This window comes from Strix uralensis, chromosome 4 (genome assembly GCF_047716275.1).
Source record: "Strix uralensis isolate ZFMK-TIS-50842 chromosome 4, bStrUra1, whole genome shotgun sequence".
Lineage (NCBI taxonomy): Eukaryota > Metazoa > Chordata > Aves > Strigiformes > Strigidae > Strix > Strix uralensis.
The window spans coordinates 13,815,682-13,840,094 of record NC_133975.1 but is presented as its reverse complement, the minus strand read 5'-3'; the positions used below and the strand labels follow the sequence as shown (position 1 = coordinate 13,840,094).

The 24,413-nt window shown below is 37.5% G+C and overlaps 1 protein-coding gene across 9 annotated transcripts in view; it reads right to left on the bottom strand.

Annotated features, from left to right (window-relative positions):
* PPP2R2C (protein phosphatase 2 regulatory subunit Bgamma) overlaps window positions 1–24,413 on the bottom strand; it is a 201,576-nt gene that overhangs the window by 30,655 nt on the left and 146,508 nt on the right. For all 9 annotated transcript variants that reach the window (XM_074865706.1, XM_074865711.1, XM_074865707.1 and 6 more), the window contains 3 exons: window positions 23,522–23,634; window positions 21,412–21,589; window positions 149–313 (listed from right to left, as the gene is read on the bottom strand). In XM_074865706.1, the coding sequence (XP_074721807.1) occupies window positions 149–313; window positions 21,412–21,589; window positions 23,522–23,634 (456 nt within the window). The remainder of the gene's footprint in view (window positions 1–148; window positions 314–21,411; window positions 21,590–23,521; window positions 23,635–24,413) is intronic.

The window sequence follows — 24,413 nt, the reverse complement described above, 5'->3', positions numbered from 1 at the left end:
ATGAGAAAATTTTCTTCCTTTTACTGTTTTATTTTCGACTGTGCCTACAACTGCAAAGCTAATACACTGGGGTATGCACACATCTAAATGCTGTCTGTGAATAATAAGACTTTAATGACATCTGGGGCTCAATGAAGCAAGGACTTACGCTTGGAATGTTTGTCACAGAGAGCCGATGCCCTCATGTCGCAGAGTCTCAGGGATCCTTTGCTGCTGCTGTAGACAAAGAGATTGCAGTGATGGGGATGAAACTCAGAGGCTGTAATCACTTCCGTCAGGTCCTCCATATTGGCTGGCTTTATATCTACAATGTCTGAATGGAAGCTTCATTAAGGAAACTGCAGTGGTATGCAGGTAAACCATGACTTACTGCTTTCTTGAAGGAAGCACGATTATCTAAATGCCCATACATTTAATACTTCTAGATATACTAATTTTTTTGGCAGTAGGGTGTTGTAAGATTTCAGTATCTGCCCCATCTACACCAAACTCAAAGAGCCAGTAGTCAACACAGTTTTACAGAAGATGCCATCAGTAAGTCAATGTTTGTCCATGGTGTGCAAAGACATCAAAGAGACAGTATTCCAGGGGATTTAGAATTCTCACCTTCATTAAAACTAATAGAGAGTAGGTAGCTGTATCTCCTGCAGTTGCAATTGAAATCACTGCTCTATCCCAGATAATACTGATTAATAGGGAACAATGTACAGATCAGATCTGCTCACTCCAGTAAAGGCTCACTGGCTTCTATGATCATGCAACTTATGCTAAAAAAACACATGTAGCTTAAGTTAAAAGCCTTAAATAATAATTGCAAAGGCAAATGTGGCAAACACAGAAGCATTTAAGCAAATAGTTTTGTGTGAATATATACTAATATAATATACTCTGTAAAAAAATGGTGCACAGTATTGATTTTGTTATTTGAATACTTGCTTAAAAAGTAGCTGAAATGGCATTCTTGGGTTTTTATGTGAACGATGCTTACTCCTGAAATCAGTATGAATTTCTGTGACTGATAACTGTACATCTGAACCATGTGAGTGGACATACCTGAAACAAAAATACATCAAAGATCTAGTTTCCCAAGCACAAACCTGTCAGATGGATCACCAAAGATTATCCACATGAAGTACAGCTCATGTAGCGCCTCTCCAACGCGTATATATCTGCTCATCCATACTATCTGCCTTGGTGAGCTTAAAAAACAGGACTCAATTAACACGTATTTGGAGGAGAAGGCCAGCCTGTGGAAGGTTGCTTATAAAGAAAAGTATGAAAGAAAGAGTCCCATGAGGGGGCTGTAAGAAAGCAGTAGGTGTAGAAGCATAAAATGGAAGAAGGATATATATGTAAAGCAGTACATTTAAATAAGATTGTACATTTTCATATGGCCCTCAGCAATCCACTGTAGATAAGCCATTCAAATGTTAACAAATCCTTCGAACAAGAAGAGAAGTAACATTACCCTATTTTACTGACAAGGCTGTGCGAGAGGCAACGAAGGATTTGCATAAGATCACACGGGAAATGCATGACAGAACAAACCCAGATCTACTGAGTCCCACTTCAGTGCCCTAAACACAAATCATCTCAGTGCCTGAATTCCCCAAACATAAAATTTGAATCAGCTGATGTTCAAAATTTAAACATCTCAGAGGATAAGATAAATGAGAAAATCTGTTTTACTGATGGCAAGAGAAATCACATATCATGATACTAAGCCTGTTCCTGTTCCCACTGTTCCCACTTCCTAAATGGAAGGCCTCTAATTGATTTCTGTGGGAATGGGGTACAGTCTATCACCACCTTTACACTCTATACTTTGATCTTTCCCAAAAATGCAGATCTGGGACACTACACTGAAATTAAACATAATACAAAAGATTCAGAGATAATTATCTTGATGACTTTGTAAACACAAATACATCACAATGATGTGGGTTTTTTACACCAAGTGGTTTAAAAAGGAAAATATCATCAAAACTATTAATATCTTGTGACATTTAATAACCACTGGGAATGAATTAATGTTGCCTTTCAACTGCATTCCCACTTACTTGCACTATCACATTTGCATCCATCTCCAAGAATCCATCACAATTAATACTAGTGCAATGAATGTTAAGTTGTAGCACCATTGATTTACCCCTTTTATAAAGCATCACTAAATATTCTTGAAAATCAACAGGAAAAAATAACCTTTATTGAGTCAGTTGTATTTGGTGAATCTGTCTCAAGAAATATCTTTAAGTAAAAGCAATTGCTTTCAGTGATTGAATCACTTTTAGGAGTTTAGAGAAATTATAGTAACTCTATACAAGAATTTCACCCCTCAGCAGAGAGATGAATAATTGCTGAGTGATGAGAAAGATATAAAATATAAATAGAGTATGTGAAACAGTCATGGTAAGTATCATTTTTCTGGATGCTGAAGACAATATTGATGAATTTCCCTTCATTGCATGAAATGAATAACCCTATGCTGAATAATGAAATTAAATGTTCTGTTCTCCTGCCAGAAAAGCAGAAAATACTTGAAACAGACTGCATTTCCAGATGTGATCTAAGTTTTCACTGAGAAAGCACCTCATTGCCTACTGAGGATCATAAAGAAAATGCTCTACTGAAACTTCATTGTTTCGTTAGATTTAGAAAAAATAAAACAGTAACACTTGTATTGAAGTAAACAATTGGGGGAATAGAGAGTTGCAGAAGAGATTTACCCCAAATGCATTTGTAATAATAGATGGGAAAACAGCCTTTGCTTTGACAGCTACAGAACCCAATGTATCAAAAGAACATGTCACACAAAAGAACATTTTCCTCCTCTCATGATTTTTGCCATCTATTTGAAAACAATCAAGTACAGCTTGACATGTGATATGTGGAAACTGTATTTAAACTAGCATGACATGGTAAGGGCAAGCATCTCCCATGGGACATTCTGCATTTCTATTTTTCCATCTTCCCTTTGTGTCTTTTTCTTCCCTTTAAGCACAACATAGCATGGCAGCCAGTGTGCTTCAGAACCAGGCCCTTTGGTGAACTTGAAGAGCTCAAAGATGACAGAATCTGGCAGAAACTGATTAAATGAAAATTCCATTGCTAAAGGGAAAAGTATTCTAATGGCATAAATCTGTAGAGTCACATCCTACGCTAATAGCTTCCCTTGCAATCATATTCTCTGGAGGGATGTCTTGAGTGGGGCACGGTCCATCTTCCCCAGTTCACTCACATCTCAAATAGCAGTCACATCTGACTCCTCTTGTACCACATGTAATGTGGTTCATTTTCAGAGTGTGGACAAAACAACTAGGACCAAAGCTATCTAACACAGAAACACCAAAGAGTTCACCATTGGCAGTGGCTAGGATATGATTCTGTTGTCCTAAAAAAGCTGGTGCTCCTGTGCCTGAACAGCGTAGGAATTTCCCCCACTGCTCTGACTCCCACACATTTTTGCCAAGAATGAGGCAGTTCAATCCCTGGTAGACACTAAGGGAAGGCTTAACTGGCGCCTTGTCAGTGATGGGGTGGTATCCATTGGCAGTCTTTTAATTCATTAACATTAAAACAAGAAACAGAAAATATCTTCTTGCTCGCAAAAAACAGAACAGGTCTGTCCCTCCTAACCCAACTGTTTGCTGTCTTATATGCCAGGTCTCCCCTCCATTGTTTGGCTCAGTGAAACAGGATAAAGCTATGAAGAGGCCAACAGATTTTCTAGATGCTCTCCACAGCAAAATGGAAATGAAAGGTCTAGTATGCTTGGAGACCACAATGGTGAGAGATGGATGTGCTGGAGCATCTCCCCTTTGAGGACAGGCTGAGAGTTGGGGTTGTTCAGGTTGGAGAAGAGAAGGCTCCAGGGAGACCTTACAGTGGCCTTCCAGTACTTAAAGGAGACCTGCAGGAAAGGTGGGGAGGGGCTCCCGATCACAGAGGGTTGTGACAGGACGAGGAGTAGTGGCTTTAAATTGAAAGAGGGTAGATTTAGATTAGATATGAGGAAGAACTTCTTCACTGTGAGGGTAGTGAGACACTGGAACAGGTTGCCCAGAAAGGTTGTAGCTGTACCGTCCCTGGCAGTGTTCAAGGCCAGGATGGACGGGGCTTTGAGCAACCTGGTCTAGTGGAAGGTGTCCCTGCCCAAGGTAGGGGGTTTGGAACTATATGATTTTTAAGGTCCCTTCCAACCCAAACCATTCCATGATTCTATGACTCTTACAACTAGGTTAGCTGACCTACAACACCACGAGTTAATTTTGGGAAAAGCAACAAAGATACTCTAAGGCAATGTAATCTTTAACTTTGGCTAAAAGTGTCTATGTTGCTTTCCCAAAATTATTCAAGAACAGAGGTGTAACACAGGAGAGCAAGCAGCAGGACAGGATCTTACTGAAAGAAGAAAGGAGGCTTTAGGGAAAGATCTGAGGGAAGGAAGTAAAACAGTGGGAAAGGAAAGAGGAAAGAGCATAAGGAAAGGCATGATTAACAACCTACAATGATACTCAGTGTGAGGGATGCAATCTGAGTACATCATTCAGCTATATGGTATGTTTAGTTCTAATCCAGCATTTTGTGCTGCTGTTGCACAGCTGATATTAAAATGAGGATGACACGAGGAAGAAGATTTGTTCCACTGCCTCTGGGCCACTGATCTAACAGAAATATCCTCCTCTGGGAGAAGTCACTCCATAAAGTTCCTTTTAGTGCAGGTTACAAAGATGACCCTCACCTTGATCCAAAATTCACATTAGTCAGACTTCTCCACTTGATCAGCTAGAATATAAATGAGCACGCCTGCTTTATGCTCGTGCCAAAACACGTATAATGAGAGTGTGAAAAATACATAGGGTTCCTGCTGAGCAAAAAAGGTTCCAGAATGAATTTTCTTGTATGATAATGGAAACATAGCAGTCTCCTCAAAACAGATTAAATTCCCTTTGAAGTGAACAATATGCATAAAGAAATAGCTTCTTCATCTTCCTGAAACCATTACGGAATTCTATAAGAAACTGAATTTTGTAGACCAAAAACTTGCAACTCACAAGCTATAGCATACAGAGGACTGAATCTTACATCATTATTTTAGAATCATTTTTATATGATTTGAGAGTTCACTGCAAGAAGGAAATTATTGGCATAGTCAGATGAAGGCTACAGGAAAAAAAATTAATTGCCCCCTCCCCCCCCTTATTCAACTACAATGGAGGAGAGAGGCTTTCTTTAGAAAGCCAGACAGAATTTTCCATAATAACTTCGTAAGAAAACCAAAATTCTCATCTTTCTTATTTCAATATATGCTAATGTGATACTTCATTTTTACCCCTGCGTGGGACTTGGGTTTTTGCAATTTTTAAGCACTTTCAAAAAATAAACTTCAGCATAACATATCTTCCCAAACCTGTCTGTTCCCTGTGTTTTCCAGAGGTTTGTTCCAGCTCCTAATTTTGTCTGCATCTCACACCTACATTCTAGCATAGTCCTAGTAAGACTCACTGACTAGTAGCTGAAATCAATAGCAATTCATAGAAGCTGCCAGGGCTTCAGTTTAGGGTAATTGATTACTGTGGTCCTGCTGAGGCTCTACACTTTTAATATAAGCATTTCTCTGAGTGGTCTGCTCTGTTAGTCATTTAGTGCATGCTATTTTCATTACAAGGAGGGAACTGTGATGCTTACAAATCAAGCTCTACCAGTTTTACACTTCCTACATGGTGGTTATATCATTCCTATACCATGCGCCAGCTGAGGGAATTAATTCCAAACGGCTACAGTTTTCTTTCAGGTTGCGTATATCAGGGGAACAGGGACAGAAACAGGCCTTGGTATGCTTGATAATATCGTGATGTGATTACGTCAATCTTATTATGAAAGAAAAAAGCAACCCCCAACTTGAAAATAACCATCAATTTACTCTTTTCTTCTCATTTCTTAAAGATACACCATATGTTTTCACTGCTGAATGACAATTCCACCACAGGCATGCCATGACAGTAAAGACACCATTGGATAGGGTCCAATTTCTGAATCTCTGTCCTTCAGACTTGTCCAAGAGTCAAGGGTTTCTGGAATGGATTGTCAATAGGTTAATGGATTTGGCCTTTTCTTCAAATTCCAGTGTTTTACCTTAGGCAGAGACATGACCCAGTATTTATATTCTAAGTACGCCTAATAGCCACAGTGCCAATGCTTTTTATCACACATCATTCGCCCACTGCTCCACTAAAAGCATGTACTCTATGGGTTATATTAAAAGCCAAGAGTGTTGCAATTACATTGTCTGTACCATTTGACTCTTCTGAACCACAAAAGCAGAAACTTCCTGCATAAGCGTGTGCTCCTTCAAGCTGTCTTGGAGCTAATATCTGCTAATGCAAGGTACTGATCCTTCATTGAAAATTACTTAGTAGTACAATGTCAGCCCAATTCCATTTTTAATTCCACGGTCTTTGTAACAGTGATTCTTCAGATATCAATCGTACTGGAGTTGGGAACTCTGGCAACCATCTCACACCAGTGGTGATTTGCTGCAAATATCAATTTAAATGGCTTGATTTTGACTGGCAATAAAACGTCTCTATGAAAGGTGTTTAGATGGTGCCATTATCATAGCACAAAGGCTTCTGGTGGCTTTTTTTCTGTATTTTTCCTCATATCAGGATTATGAGATGCAGCAAGACTAAAAGCTGCTATGGGCTTTTAGCTGTATGGAAGGCCAAGACATAGACAATTATGTTAGGTGCTGTGCAAACACAGAGTAAAGGGATTGCTCATAATATAAAGAACAAGTACAAAGTGCATACAAAGAAGAGATTAAGTAATGTTAACACAGTTCTGTGGACTTCTGAGATTTCTTAACTCAAGGATTACAGACTAAGTTAGATGAAAAAAATATGTTACTGGAATAAGAAAAGACATGGTCATAGCTAAGAGGCTGCAGTAGCCATAAACTTTCCAGCTACTCACCTAGAATAGCCATGAAAGAGAAATTGGCCATGTTAGGTAAACGAGGTACAAAACCTAAGCTACTGTTGAGATCTAGCTCACCCAGAGATAGGATGATATACTCAGTACATCCCCTTATTGGTGATACAATTTTATACAGTGTGGATAATAAGGAGGTCTGTGTGCTGGAGTGGTGCTCCTTAGGAAGTGGCCTCACATTTACGCTCAGCATACCACTGTCAGTACAAGATGGCTCATGCTTCCTCACAATCTAGTATGTAAAGCTTCAGCCAGATTTGGGCCTAATTTAACTATTTCTGTCTTCTAACACCATAAAACTTACAAAACACGAGGAGCAGAGGTGAACATTCAGACCCTTTAAATGTGTTTAGAAGCCAAGATGTCACTGGTTTAACTGGCAGCTGATAGCAGCAGAGTCCCTCAGGACTAAGGGACTAACAAGATTTGTTGAAGGCCAAACAGGAAGCCAGTGACAGAACTTAAATACCAAATTTCTGAACCAAAGCTGCAATGCCTGGACTTTCCATCTCAAGTTTCATTCAGAATTGGAGATATTTGGCAAGAAATTGAAAGCAGTATTAGGGAACATTTTTCATTCATTAAGCTCAAAGCAAAGGAGAGTCAATATTGGTGTCAATGTTTTACTGATAATGAAACTGAGGCATGAAGTGGCAAATATTTGGCAAATGTCAGCTTAAGGGCCATCAGGAGCAGTAGTTCTGGATTCTGCTTCAGTGTTCTCCCCCTCACCACCCACAGTACTCTAGACATGTGAGTATTCACTCAGTTCTTCTCTTGGTTAGTTGGTTTTGACAGGTTCTCTTGTTATTATAACATTTGTCTTTCAGATTTTTTTCCCCAAGATGAAGACCAGTCTAAAGACTCGTTCTGAATTTGAGAAATCTCATTCTGATCTTTGTAACATCAGAATTACTTTGCATTCCTATTATGTCAGTAGTCAGAAAGCAGCAAGAAAGCCCCAAGTCTCCATTATGCAATCAGTTGAAAAAAGAATCAATGTATTTTAAATGTACTTAGTCAAATTTTAGGAAATTGCTTTTACTGCCATATATTCAGCAAACATCACAGATTTTGCTGTATGCGAGTTGAACAAAACCAAATTTAATACATAAGAGAAACTGCCTATGGAGGAGCTGCAACATTTGAATAAGCATTGAAAGCAAAGAATTGTAGAATAGCACTGCTAGGAAACGAGTATTTTAAATAGTGCAAGTTACATCCAAATCTTCTCATAGGTAGGCTGTTCATATACATTGCAACCATTAATTTACTTAGAGAATAATGAATTTAGAAGTAGATACTGGAAAATTTTAATTTATTTAAGACCTGAATTTTTGGCTTGTTTTTTAGAACAGAACACCCACATTTTCATCTGTAGACACAGTAATATGCCTGCTTTAGCCCCAACCATATGCACATTCAAGTTTTCAAGAGCAAAGAAATCATTATCTGCATATACACAGCTGAGAACAAAATTAAGTGGATGAGTCAACAGAGGAAGACCTGTCTTTGTAAGTGCACATCTGCATTTTTCTGTGTACAGTACTCAATCACTGACAGGCTGCAAAGTCATATTTAGTTGATATATTTGCATATTAATGAATTATGATTTGTCTGAAACTATTGTGGGATGCTTGATGTTACATTTGGAAGATAAGAAATACCAGAAGAGCCTCAGGTACGTATAAATTATTAACATAAGAGACCTATTATGTCAACTAGTTCGCTCAGCTTCTCTTAGGCAGTACTCTTCTTTGTAGTACGAAATAAGTGGCACCATGTATCAGATACTAGCCAGGGTTCCAAGAGTGCAACTTCAACATAATAAGGCAAAGACAAATTATGAACTAAAGCAATATCATCTCATCATTCACAAACTTGATTTCCTGAAATCAATGAGACATTTAAAAGAGAACTGAGAAGGATCTACTTGGTTTGCTGAATCCAGTCCCTGGTAGTATGGAGAAATACAACATATATAACTTCCTAAACTCCATCTTAAAAGTAGCCAGGGATTGTTTCCCATGAAACTTACAGGAAAGAGAAAATGTATCTTTTTTTTTTTTCCCCCCCTAATGAATAACCTACGCACCAACAGTTAATACCATGAAGAAATTTCTTGCTAATTATTAAAATCCTATGCAGCTGAGGAAGATCTGCCTATTAAAAGGCAGACACAAAACTTCCAGCTAGAGGGTACAGGCTCTTTAGAGCAATTTGGTGGGGATTTTGCTTTCCCTATATGCAATTTATTCTTTCATATACCTTGCAGAAAACCCCAGTACAGCAGTATTTGTACCCCAGTAGAGTAGAATAATTCCGTATTTTAACCAAAGTTACAATTCAAGTCACAAAGGACTCATTTCTTGCAAAATTTAGATAGCTAGAAGTATCTTCTACAGCATGCTGCTCTCCCCTTCCCTGCATGTTTGTTATGGAAGTAGTCAAATAAAACTATCTTCAAAAATACCCAGATGCTTCTGAAAAATAGGGGCTTTAAAAATACTAATAAAGGCTTCCATTCAGAATTTATACCGACACTTCTGCCTGCAACTAACTTTGCACTGCCAAGAAATCCCTGAACATGTGAAAATGAAAATGAGGAACAGATTCTGTTCTCATGAGAAACTCCATAGTGAAAGTTTTCCAAATCATTTATATTAAATTATATAAGACACACGATTAAAACCTTTTGGCAGGACTTATTATCTACTTGCTTAATCTATGGGAAAGGATGTACAAGAATGCCCACCAGCTTGGTCTCTAGGCACTGCTGATAAATATGGATTCCTGGAGTTTGAAACACCAAGATTATTCTCCAAGGCAAAGAGGTTCAATATTCACAGTTGTATGCCTGTTTGTTTGCTCGATGTGCTTTCAGAATATTGATTCCAGACAAGTCACATAGCTTGTAGTCAGTATGAAAACAGTCAGAATAGACTTAATAGACCACAACACTCTGGTGGTGTAACTCTGTTAAACTTGATATTGCCTTTATTTACAGAGCATTTTTATTCCAAAGGCCCTAAAAGTGACCTCCCTTAATGACTGCAATTTCACATGCAATGGCACTACTAAAGCACAGTCCTTGCCAGTGTGTGTTATGATAAGAGAAATGTCTACATCAGTGAAAAGTACCCTGGCTACTTCAACAGTGAGAAAAGCTTCCATGGTCTCAGGTTTTAAAGACTCAAACATAACACAGAGGTGCAGATTGCAAGCTTTACAATACCTGAGATGACCATGTGAGCGTTTTTATGACATCTCCATTCTTGTATGGAACACTCTTCAAGCTAAATAATTTTAGCCAATAAGCAAATCAAGTTATACTTTCTTCTTCTTTAATACTCTGCAAAAGATTGTGCTTTGCAAGGTTAATTTCAAGTCCAAACTCACATGGGAATGAGAATAATTAGACTCATTTAAGAGAATTCTCCCCTCTGGCAGAGCTGATTAAATTATTTATACATTATCTTTTTGTATAATTGTACCTAGAACTGTGTAAATGGTTTTTTTGTCTAACTTTCAATAAATTCATAATACATGTTTTTCAAGTTGGATACACCACCTGCACCTGTCACAATAGAAAATGGCTCATTTTTAAAATGCTTCAATAAGAAATTAATCCAGAGGGAAACAGAAGCATGCAATTTAAAAGCTTCCACAATGACACCATACTGATTAAAACTCATCAACTGAAGAAATAAAATTAGTAAGACAATAAATGTTGGACTGAATCCTGTTACCCATTTCCACAGGAATAACTTCACTGACTGCAGCCACATTACTCTAAAATATGAGTGCTACTTAGCTGAGTATCAGCTCCATGATATGACCCTTCATCTGTAATTTAATATTCCTTGCCATATTTCCCAAGTCTCTCTTTGCTAAGGATCTCAGATTCAGGGTAAAACCTGAAAATTCTAATGGAATAAACCACTATGGTGAAAAAAGAAACCTGGTTGGTGATGCTAACATTCATTTTAGCTCTACTAAGTGCTCTTTCTCTCTTTGATAGCAATAAACTTGAGAAAGCTTGAGATAATGATATTTTAAAGGGCATTCCTGGTACAAAAAAGTAACTTGTTTACTACAACCAGAAGAATAACAGTCCCAATTACATTGGAAAGCAATTGGCTCTGTGGAGATCTGTGAAAAGACATCTTTGCACCTATTGTAAAATTCTAAGTGCCTTCTATAGTCGCGTTGCCTAGATCACTCTACAAACACATGAATACAGTGAAATCCCAGTGCTGTTCTTTAATGTACTACTAAAGAGTTCCAAAATGGCTTTTACAGGCTCAGGATTTCACACTATTCTTTATCATTTCCTGCAACTCCTGTCAATTTTCTTTTTCCTTTTTGCAATTCACTATACAGTTTTAAAAACCAAGAGTACTTCAATGCCTCTGGCTATGTTTTTCCTTACCTCTGCAGCAATTAAATAATGGGTATAGGTCTCTATTTGGGGACAACAGCATGAGAGAAGACAGAGTGTTAGATAAAGAAATCCATTAAAAGGATAACATAATCACATACTTACTCATTCAAGTTGTGTATGGACAAGAGTGATAAGTAAGAAAATTATGTATTCTGATTAACAAATTAATATTTTTATTAAACAATAAATCTGCAGTGCAGTAATTATCCCAAGGCTATAGCTATGCTCAAATCACCTTAAATTAACTTCTTTAAAAGCAACTCCAGAAAAAGGAGGAGACAGGTCTTTGCCAAGAATGCAAAGGCCTCAGCTATAATTAGTTTTTCACAGCTAGGCTCAACTCTTCCAATTTATTTATTTTTTGAGGATGTCTAGATAGGGAATATTTTCATAGCACTATCCCATGCCCTGAAGACACTGATATCTGACACTTCAGCCATGAATTGTTTGCTTTCGCTGCAATGTAAATTTTAGCTGTATGCCAGGAGGGTCTCACAGTCAGTGATTCAATGATAAAATACTGTTTAACTAGCTCCAATATCACTCCTTTGGCTATCAGATGTGCTCTGTCACCCAATTCTCTCTGACTGGCTGGTGGTCAAATTTCTGAGATAGAAGTCATTTTAAGGTGGTGAGAATAGTTAAAAAGCAATTGTTTCTGACAAGGATCATAAAGTTTCCTCTGGCAAGAAACAAAACCAAACAAAAGTCTTGAAAGACCACCTTTGCAAATTTATTCATGGTTTTCAGAGTTCCCTAAATCTGGATTTAAAGTCTTCTAAAAGATGCAGAGACTTCTTTGTATTTCTTGAAAACAGATCATCCTTAAGGTCCTTATAGTCCCTACTCACACAGCTTTACTGTTATAATTATTATCTATTATTTGAATTACAGATGTTAGTTTCAAAGACTGCAATTTGCACAAGAGAACATATGAACACACAACTGTTCCTGCCCTGAAAAGCTTAAAAACTCTACTCAATTAAGACATTCTACGATAGATGATGACAACATCAGAAATAACATTGTGTCCAAACTGGACATAGTTTTACCTCAACAGAAGCAGAAGAACTAATTCAATGCCTGTTGTAGAAGCTGCATCTATGTCACTGTCTACTAGACCAAGTCTTTTAGGTGACGGAAATGCAGTTCTCTCTTGGCACTTTGCACTAGGGACACAGAATTTTTCTTACAAATGAGTCTGTTGAGAGTTCATGAAAGGCTATGTTTACTATAGGGATTCTATACAGTTCAGACATGATGACAGCTTAGAGTTACACGTACCTACCTATTTACTAATTTTATTCCTCAACTGACACTAAAAACATTTCTTGTTTTTAATTCTGTGATTTTAATAAAAGAATCCCTACTGCATTCTTCTTAACAGGCAGCAGAAACACACATCAAGGACCTTCCCCGCTACCACATTTCTAAAATCCTTATTTTGGTGGTCACATGAGACATTCTGTTTAAAGCTTAAAATTCTTTACTTTATGCCACATTTGACTACAGTCATTACAAAGAACAGGTGCCTGATGCATTGTTTAATTACACACCTACAGAGCCAGTGTGGTCCCCAGTCTAGCAGTCGGAGAATTCTTTCCTCCTTTTATATTCTTCTTAATTATTATTTATCTAGTATATTAAATATCCAATTAGGGTGGACCCCTACAGAATCTGAAACAGTTTAAAGAAAAATCAGGTTTTATTTGATCATTGATATCTAGTAACACTGCTTAACAGTATTAACATTAATGTTAGAGTGATGATTGGATTTTATTCTGTTAAGAGCTGTCTTTCTCCAGTTTAATGTATATTCTAATATTCTTTTAACAGTGCACACACAATTTTGACATTTGAACTTTGCCTAGCTTTGCTTGTACACATAGGTAAGGTGTGGTATGTAGTTAGTATTTTAACAAATAAAGTGATGTTTAAACCATCACAGTTTAAGGCTTAATGTTACAAGCATCATATAAAGTAAATGCAAATTGATGCATGAAAAAAAATGTAAGAGGCCAAAATGCATTTCACTATACCTTTTTTGTCTCCAAAAATACTGATTAAATTTACTTTAACTCATGACGCCTAACAAAGACTCAGCCACCTTCCTAGCTGTTGGATCTCCTAGGATGATGCATAAATTTGGTATTTGGAAATTCAAGCTATTCTAAATCCACCTGATTACAAATCTGTGTTTTGATTTCCAGTGCAGTTTATTTCAGATACCATTATTTGGGAACTTCTCAGCACAGTGAGGAAGTCCTCCCAACAACTAATGAAAACACAACGTGTTTTTTATTTTCATGCAATCAAGGATTTATTTCTGAATAAGCCCACCAAGAGGAAAATACAAGAATATCAGAATTTGGGTGGGTCAGCAATTTTGACAAGAAATAACATGTATGTACTTCACCTTGACAGTAGCAAAATATCCTTCTTTCTTCTTCAATAGCTACTGTAGTCAGATCATACTTGCTTTTCCAGGTTCACAATACTAATTGAAAAAGTCCAAAAGTACTGTATGGAAGAGCCCAACTCAGGCAACCATTTATAAACTTGATGTATTTGTTAAGCTTTAAGTCAGTATGAAAAAAGCATGAAAACTCTAGTCAGATATGAAAGACACCTCAGGCCTTCCTACAAAACATAACTTTATCCTTTAGTTTTCTGGGGCATCTGAAAAAGATGATATGAATTGCATGTACTACTTAATGCACAGAATCCTTCCAGAAATTAGGGACTATTTTTCACTATCTCAAAAATTCTCTTAAGTACCTTTAAGCACCATTATATGTGTACAGGACAGCACTTTCTTGCGGTCCCATCAGCAGCACTTTATAAGCTTTATACTGGAGCTTGTTCCTATTCCTGAGCCTCAGTATATGACCTATGATCTGTTGCCACTCATACATATGGTGCTTTGCTGACACAGAAATATTCAGCATTAGGAATAAGAACTATAAGAACTCCAGTACTTGCTGCCAATCTATTAATTACACCTTAGCAAAACTAAACACTGAACTACACCTGTGTAAATGATCCTCAAGTTACTGGGTGATTTGGTATCTACAGTTGCATAGGTCATTTCAAAATAATTTATTTTTAATGCACAAATACTAAGCTGAAAGATCTCAAACCCAGAAGTTAACAGGCAAAGTCAATGGAAACTGCTATTTTGCAGAGCTTAAAAAATCAGATTACTTAAAAGCAACCTGAAATTAATCGCTAATCATTGCTAAATGGATAACCATGAATTTCCATCTAGTATACCCATTTTTCAAATGGAAAACTTAAATGGAAAATTCTTGAGAGAGATAAGCAGGCTCAGGCACTACAATCCTTTTCCTAAATTCATCATCAAATGACTAAATAGCATTGCACTGGCAATGTAAAGATTCATTTCAGTGGACAACAAAGTTTTGCCTCTGGTTACCTTTTGCAAGGTTAGAATTGTAATGTATTTTTTTAAAAAACACTAGATTATTTTTCTCTGTCCATTAATGCAAGTGATCCCTAGTAAAAAACCTCTGTTCGTGCTCAGTGAAATTCCATCCTTTGCATTCTGGCAGTTAACAGATCTCTATGGAGCAAAGATATGCTGACTTATGTTTTTCCAAAAGGATACCATTTTCCTACCATTTCTTCAACTGTTACCTTTTTCACAGGATTTCTCTCTCCTGAACAGTTTGCCACTTTATCTAATGCAGAATTAGAGTATGGATGGAAGTAATGGAAAGTGGGATCTCAGCAAGCAACACTCAGATTCTGAGTTGAAATTCCAGCAAACTAACAGCCTTTGTTTAACTGACTACAAAGTGGGGCTAATACTGACTAACCTCAAAATTTTATTACAATTATTTTAAAATATTTTTATTGCACATATTTAATTGCGTTAAAGTATGTCAAGTACTTCATAATACAGAGGAGGAAAGATCTCTATCATGACCAGTTTACAATGTAATTATCAGCTGATGAGACATGACAATGCAACAAAGAACCTAACAGTTAAATATTCATACTTGGTGTAAACTTCATGTATTCACAAGTTTCATGCAATAGTTGTTCTTCTTTTTTACTTTTTATCCATTTTCCTCTACATACTGTTCTTCCCCATGACTTAGGCAGTGTTTCTAGTAGTTTACCTCAAATTAGAGTACAATTCAACATTTACCAAAATGCACAGAAAAACCTCCAGTTGACAATACTCAGATGCGAGTCAGGTGTAAAAATCATTATTTTTACTACCGTCAGCTCTTATTTTTAGTAGAAGGCCAGTATTCCCCTGCTGAAAAAAAGTGGACACTAAAGAGTGCATTACATCACTCCAGAATCTAATCACCTTGTTGAAAATAGCTTTTTTTCCCCCTCAGTTGTTCACACAGGAGACTTTTAATTAGAAAAGCAAAGCAACCATTTCTCAATAGTTACACTTTAAAAGAACTCACCAAACCATGAAAACAGGGTACATAGTACCTCTGCAATTCTCCACTTCTAACTTACAGACCCAATTCTAGCTTTGCAGACATCTTCATTCTCCTTTAAAGGAGAGACAGAGACAATGCATGTGGGAGAAGGAGAGACTTTGGGAAGCAAAGAATAAAAAAACCTCCTCTAATGTTGCTAGTAGCAACTCACCTAGAATATGACTCCACAGTATAATATATACCTTTTAAATACAGATACAGATTGGCAGAATCTTTCTTGGTAGAATAGGAAGTCTAAAATGTATTACACAGAGCTCTCTAAAGAGAAATAATGTCTGCCATCTCCCAAACAGAAAGTGTATGCTTGAGGAAAACAGTGATGGAGGTGGGGGTAGCAGCAGGTTCTCACAGTTAAGGCATTTTTTCAAGAGTGCAGAAAAAGCATCCTCGTGCACACAGCTTGTGCACAGTCATCCTGGCTGAGGAATTTTTATAGAAAACAACCTTACCTCACTCAAAGGCTCAACTTGCCAGTTTACAGCTCCACAAATGCCAAAAGAATACTGCGGATTTGCTTTCAGTTTAGCATTCAAATGTTTAGCACTGAAGCAGCTAACAGAAATTTTGTAAGGCTAGCTATCTTTCCTAGCCTCAAGACTACTCCCAGAACACTATATATGCCCTATATATGCCCTATATTCAGGTGCACAATGGGCTGCCACAGACTTGGTCTCCATCAATGTACCATGTTATTTTTTCTATTTCTTGTCTTTTTTGTTGTTGTTTACTTCTTAAGTAAATTAATTTCCCTGAGATACAGTGCCTAACGATCTGACTATCCACGATATGCTTCAAATACTGGAATACATTAGACTATAAGAAGGCCCTGTGGTGATTTGCTAATTAGCTTAACCCTTTTGGGACATGGAAGAAGGAATTTTTTATTAAAACAGGATAAGCCTGGACTATATTGATCTGACTGAGAAATGAGTATTTTAGTCAAGATGAGTCTCAAGATGAGTACATGCTGGAAACGGTGATGTTGTTTCCATAGCAATGCCATGACAGCCTCTAGAGTGAAATAGTGTGCTACCAGGAAATGAAGGGAGTTCAAGTGCTATGAGCTACATAGTTCTGTGAGCAATCCAAATACATTCTCATAAAGAATATTTAGTACAGCTAGGTAGTCCAAAGATTGCTGCTGATGTGAAGTAAGCCTTATCAGAATGCTTCCAGCAGTCCTGTTTTCTCATTCACTACACCCAAGATGACTTATCGAAAGGCTTAAGCTATGGGTAACACTGCTAAGCAATTTCAGACTGAACATTAACAAATACAGCAACCTTTACCTCACTTCTTTTCCAGTGAAGAATATCATCCATAATTAAGGACACTGACTCTTGTTCTCCATAACACAACCAAACACATTAAACCTTTTAGTGAAGAAAAGCCTCATATGTGCAATTATTTACCAGATGACCTTCCCCCTTCCTTTTCTCTCACCTCCTCCTCTCCCTTGCCTCCTCCTGCCCAAATGATACTGAGGAAATCTGCTTGCAAGTGGGAAGCAATGTACAGAAGTCTTGCATATTCCTCATGAAAATTTACACAGCCATAGCATAAAACTCACTTGTCTGCTTTTTACCCAAGTTACTGTTTATGCTAATACAAAAGCAAACCAGAAAACCACTAATTGTATTTTATTTGCCTAAGGCTTTATCTAAGGCAAATATTCTGGTCAAATTCTGCAAAGCTGGTATTTTCCAAAGGAGACGGAAGGAGAATTACCTTAAGATCGGCATTGTTTCGCCTTTTAATTTTCAAAGAAATTAACAATTCTCAGTGATTTGTAAAACTCCTAAAATAATGGTTATAACTCAACTGTTCACAAATAAAATTCTACAAGACAAAGTACTTTACTTGAAAAACACCCTAGCACACCGTTGCTAATTCATTCTCCAGCATTTCCCATGCAATTTGTAAAGATGTTCAAACATGAGCTGAATGTCCAGAAACTCTACCACTGTATTTGTTGTTTGTGTCATTGTCACAACCAGCCTCTTGGGTAAACAGATTGTACTTCATTATATGTAGCAGTGCTGCCTCTGAGGGAAAGTAGAAAGACAAATACACATCACTGCCAGATCCCTTATTAACAAATGCCACTTCAAACCAGAATGTTTTCTATTTATTGTTTTAAACATATATTTCAAGGAATCAAGCCTTGCATGTAAAACAGCAAGATGCTTCATTTCCATTTTGCATCTAGTAAAAAGATGTGAAGCAAGCATTTTTAAAACTGCCTGAGCCTCCTCCTGTCTGTCCTCCTAAGTGTGTTGCAGAAGGCACCAAGCCCAGCAACATTCATTTATAATTTAAACTGTTTGCTTGGCAGAATTTTTTCATCTTAATATGTCTAGTCCTAACAGCAACTGGCACACCCTATGTTTTTACCAGAAGCTCATCTACTTCCAGGAGAGTTTTATATAACTGGGTTTCCTGTAGGACAGAAATACAGTTCTTTTATGGGACAGATGTTGAAATCTAGTGGAAAACATGTCCCTGCAATTTTACAAGGACTTACAGGGCTCTATATGAACAAAAAGATACCTGTGGGAAGACTGATGCATGTTTAATTTACTTATCTCCTCCTTTCAGTTATCGTGGTCTCACAGTTAATTCCCCAATATGAGCAATATTCTGTAACTATCTCACCTTCTCTTGGAACACCTATCTCAACTTTTCTGTTTATCAAAGAATTAAGTAAAAATAATCTGCCTGATGATCTGGTTTGGACAACTGAGTACAGATACAGCTTATCATGTCTGAAACAGAAGTGGATACAGCCTATTTAAACTCAGTCTACTCTCTTGCATACATACTGATATCCAGCTGCAAAAGTCAATCTGCTGCCACCATGGCCAGCTTAGTAAGAATGGTTTGCCCTTAGCACTGATCAGCCCTTTACCTAGTGCTCTCTCCCATCACTGCCTAAACTCTCTCATCACAGTCTTCCCAGATGTTCATTCATGTTATTCATTACTTCTAAAAGAAGTATCCCAATGCAAAATATAACTCCAGTTATTCCAAAGTCATCCACATAAGTATCCCAAAAACACTGCCTCAGATGCAGGAAAAGTTTCGTATCCTAAAACTCAGAAACACATTCTTAATTTCCCCTTGATCATCACTCTTAGAACATACTCAGAAATAGACCATGCTACTATAAATTGTACCATGTTTTAAGAGTTAAATAAATGATACAATCAGAAACTCCAAAACTTTTTATCAGTAAATATTCAATGACAGGAGTCCATTAATGCTTGAAACAGAGTCCATGCACCTGTCACCAAATACTGCTGTTGAACATACAGGAGTAGAAGCAATAACATCCTGAACAGTTATTCAATCTCAAATAATTTTCCTATCCATGCTGTTCCATCAAGACATATGGCAGTAGTTAAGATCATAAGACTAAGTCTGTTTTTCATCTGTTTCCTAGTATATATGCTAGAATTTGAAACATCATTGGAAGCCCAGTGCTTCTGAAGCCTGCATACAAGTGTTTTCATACAAAGGGCAAATGAAATGTTAATCAGGGTTATGAAATTTATAGTTTTTGTAAGCAATTTCTTTAAATTTTCTGCTTCAATTTCCTCACCCACAAAATAGTAGACAAATTCCAGCCTCTTAATCTCTTGTAAATTTAATCTGATCAATATATATAAAGGATGTGAAGATAAAATCTCTTCATAAATGTTAAGAATTATTTTACCCTAATGCTTTTGTTCTGATTGTCAAAAGAATGCTTTTGTTCTGATTGTATCAATACTGCCATAATAAGCCTTTTCTTTTTAAGGATTTACACACATTTGGGGTTTAAAAATTCATTTGGGGCTGATATTTCTGTCAGTAAGCTCTTAGCATGGCAAATGACTTAAAAACTCATGTTGTCCTCACAAACTGCAATAACTACTTGTTTTTTTGAAACTTGTCAGAAACATCTCTTGGCAATCTATAGTTTATAAAACAGCTTTTAACACAATAAAAGGGATTGCCAAAAACAAAGACTTATCTTGTGTAAGTATTCTGGAATGTGATCTGGTTATCATACACAGACATACAGAGATTGCTGTGCTTGGTCTGAGTCTCCGCTCTGCTTTAGAAGAAAGCAGACGATACAGAGTAGAGGAGAACACATGGTAGCCACGTATAAAAGTGTCCTGGACAGAGACAAGACTGGAGGGTGAAGCTACTGTGAGGAGGACACTGTCAGGAGGCATGCTGCTACTCCATATAGGCGTGCTGGCAAACAATTTTCCCACTCCATTTTCTCTTACTAAAAAATGGAAATACAGTTTCCTGGATATCAGAGGCAGACATAGATGGACTTTGAAGAACCACATATAAATTGGTCCTATATAAACAGTCATATTAAAGAGGGCACCATTTAGCTTGCTTAATCTAGACAGGTGAAAGAAAAATAATGTGTTCGGCATGAGTTTGGAAACAAATTGGAGCTATTCCCTACAAACCCCAGGATAAAGGCACCTGTCACTTCATCCTGCAAAGGCAGTTTTTTAAGGACATTAAGAGCTGTTTGATTTAATGAAAATGGTTTGTATGACATTAACAAAGCATGGGTTAAGCTCCACAGATGATCTGGCCTATGAAGGAAGAAATATAAACAATCACCAGAGACAGGGAGAACACCCCATCACATTGGTGCTTTCCTTTAGGAATTTGCCCCCAGTAGGACAATTTTGCTTTTATGTCTAATAGTCCCTCATACAAATCCACAGAGAAATACTCTAACTCCTTTTGAAAGGCTTAAAAAGAAATTACCAAAAGAACACAACATTCTGAGCTGGCTCCATAACCTATTTCTCTTCCTACTAGTCCCTTTGTGTTCTGCAAAACACAGATAATCACTTTTCTTGGCTACATTTTCTTCTGCTCCTCCTCCAAGCCACGCTTTTGCAGTGCAAGAGGCAGCCTCACAGATGATTGGAATGATCCCACAATGCAGTTTTCAGGATGATGCCAGCACTCGATACAGCAATAACTGCACTAATCACAGACACAGTAATTCACACAAAGCAGCTGGGCCTTACCCCCAAACTGTGCACATCTCAGGCATTAGGGTTCTAGGAAGCAGGATGATGGAGAACAGGGGGCACAGTCAGGGTAATGACTGACTGTTCAGCAGAACAAGGTGGAATAGCTCAGTGTGAAATGTCTTCAGGAAATAACAATATAGAGTATTCTAGTCAGGTGGATAGTTACCATTTAGCTGGCATAAGTTTCCTATCTACTTGTCATTAACCAATTCAAAGACAGTTATTTTTCCACATAAAATTACCTGTTTTTTGCAATCTCTTAGCTGTCTCTTATGATATCTGAGCATTTCCTGCTCTGATCTGTAAAGGATCCTGCTTCTGATAACTAAAGGTATATTTTAAAATCTGCAGAAAAATATTTTAAAATAGCTCTCTTAAGCCCCACTAATACTATCAACACTGAGCAAGGAACCACAATAAAGGATACTGAAGCTCCTATCTGTGATTGCTAAATGCCAGAGGTTAATCCTGAGATCATCCGCTGACATGTATGTCTCACAGTCACTGTTGACGGATATTGAGTTGACATGATAGGTGTGACCATTAGCAAAGATTCTCCGGGGAGTGACTTCTACCATCAAATCCATAGGTTTCAATACAGGCACCTGCAAAAAGACCAAACAAAACACAAGCCAGAAAGGGAGTAAGAGTTTAAATAATTCTTTGCTAGGATGATGAGAGCTTCAATAGAGAGCAAGCCAAAGAATGTGACATTATAAAACTTCTCGACGCTGTTTGCAAGCTGAATTTCCCCATGGATGAATTGCTGGGCAGGGAGGAAGGGAGATGCAGGAGAGCCACGGAGAGCCAGGCAGAGCAATGGAAAGCCTGAGACTGTGGGAAGGGAGGCACTGGCAGCTGCTACAGAACAGGCCAGTGCCACAGCAGGAGCTACTGTCCCACATATGCAGGAGGCTCTGGCAAGCAGTGAACTCCTAGTATTTTGCTTTTGCTAAAGAGTTTGCTGTTAATTGTAAAACACTTACAGTATTTCTTTTGCTACTTGATGTCTCTCTTTCAAAAAAGTCAATTGGTGAAAAAGTATTAATATCAGCAAAGCATAATAAACCAAGTCTTAGAAAACAAAGCCAACATGTGTGTTGATATACCATACATACACGCATACTCCTGAAAAGCAAAGACCACAGACTATCACTTATCATTGAACCCTTGTTATTTCCCTGTGTGTCACTTCAATGTCATGCTTCAATAACTAGACACCGTCAATTTATTCCCTATTGGTAAAGCATTAAATACTGTAAGGCCGTGGTCCACAATTGGGACTATTTGATGTTGTTGAACATGTATCAGAAACAATCTATTACATCAATCCACAAGATAATTTAAAGAGGAACACAGAGAAGTTAAATCTTTGAGTTTAGCTTGCCACTAAAGGAACAAAACAATGGTTCGCTCAGCCTTTGAATTCTCAGAGTAGAAGTAATCTGGAATAGTTTTATTTGCCTAATGATACAAAATAGATAAATATTCCATTAATGTAGTCATCTTTATACTTTGGAGGCTTTTTTCACAATAGACAATATTGGCCCATTTTGGAGGTGGGAGTTGTTTGGGTTTTTATTTTTAATAATAAATACATACTAGCATTTATACAACATAGTCTTCCAGTTCTAACCTTTAGCCTTTTCCTTTGCCAAAACACCTGGAGTGAATTCAGCCATTAAAGTCTGAGAGCAAAAATCTATTATGTTATCATGTGGGTGTCGGTCTCTTCTCCCAAGTAACAAGCAATAGGAAAGAGGAAATAGCCTCAAGTTATGCCAGGGAAGGTTTAGACTGGATATTAGGAAAAATTTCTTCACCAAAAAGGTTGTCAAGCACTGGAACAGGCTGCCCAGGGAAGTGGTTGAGTCACCATCCCTGGAGGTATTTAAGACATGTAGATGTGGCACTTAGGGACGTGGTTTAGTGGTGGACATGGCTGCACTAGGTTAAGGGTTGGACTCACCGATCTTAGCGGTCTTTTCCAACCTAAACGACTCTATGATTCTATGTTCATACACACTTGTATGAGTTCCATGACTGCATCTGTTCAGCAATGCAGAACCTCATGTTCACTGGAGCACAAATTACTGCAAACCCCACTCTTCAGATAGGACATAATTCTTTTACACTACTGAAATAAAGATGAGACAAAAATTTGGCATACTGTCTTTCAATCAGCTGCTTTGAATGGGGTAAGAGCACTGTTTAATATTAATTACAAGTAGAATGCTTCCAACAAACCAGGCTAAAGAATCCTGTGTGAAAGCACATTAAGTCACACTAAGAGAATGTTATCAGGAAAAATAAAACTGACATAAACTCTCTAAACATATTTGTGTTGGTTACTACATCATAAAGCATTTGAGACTTGAAAATGTGTGACAGATTCGAGACTGTTATCAGTCAGCTAAAACTTCAATCATATATATGCTTAGCATTAGGTACGTATTTAAATCTTTTACTGAGTTAGCACCCATGACTACCTTCTTCGTACACAAACAACTGCATTTTGGACGCAGAGAGCAGCCTACCTGTAGTGATGTTACTGTAGAAAGATCTTTAAGTTTTCCTTCTTCATCTTTTAAGTTGTACCCCTCTGGTCTCTTATCTCTTTCAGTAATTTTCCATAACTTGATTGTTTTATCTTTAAAAGAAAAGACACACAACTGTCAGGATAGGAATTGTGAATGTGGTTACTCACCTTTCATAATATATTCCTTAAAAAAGTTTCTACACCTTGGTTCAGACAAGTCCCATGCTGAAATAGTCTGGGTCACTTAATTTTGCACATCCAGAAAATGTTCCCAACAGAAAAAATACTCATAAAGCACATCCCATACCTTCAAACCGAATCAGAGCTTCCTGGCAGCTGACAGACCATGCAGAACATGTAGAGCACATGCTGCTCTCTTATCCATCTTGGCAGTTTGCAGGTGGAACAAGACCAAAACCACTCAATGTTCACTGCTGAAGCTCAGTTTGACAATTCAACTTTGCAAGGAAATAATCTTCATACTAAAGCCAGTTTGCTAGGTTACTTATAAACAGCACAAGAGCAGCATGGAGTAGACGGACAGACCAATGATACCTGCCTGGCCCATTGTGGGAATGGGCAGTGGTGTATTGGCGTAACATCAGGAGCTCCAGCAAATGAAAGGCTGTGTGAAAAATAAGACATTTCTCCCTCCTAAGGGAAAGCAACTGAGAAATAACTGAGAAAATAACCTGAGAGAATTGTGTTGTAAGGGTAACAGAAGTGAGGAAAAAAAAAATTAATCTTACATGCAATGGAATCAAATCTAAACTCTTTTTCATGATGGATGAAGCATATCATGATAAAATAAGGATGTCTTGCATTTAGAAAAGAGCCTCTGAGGCCAATAAATAGACATTTCAAACATTTCAGATGGAGTTTGTCCTTCT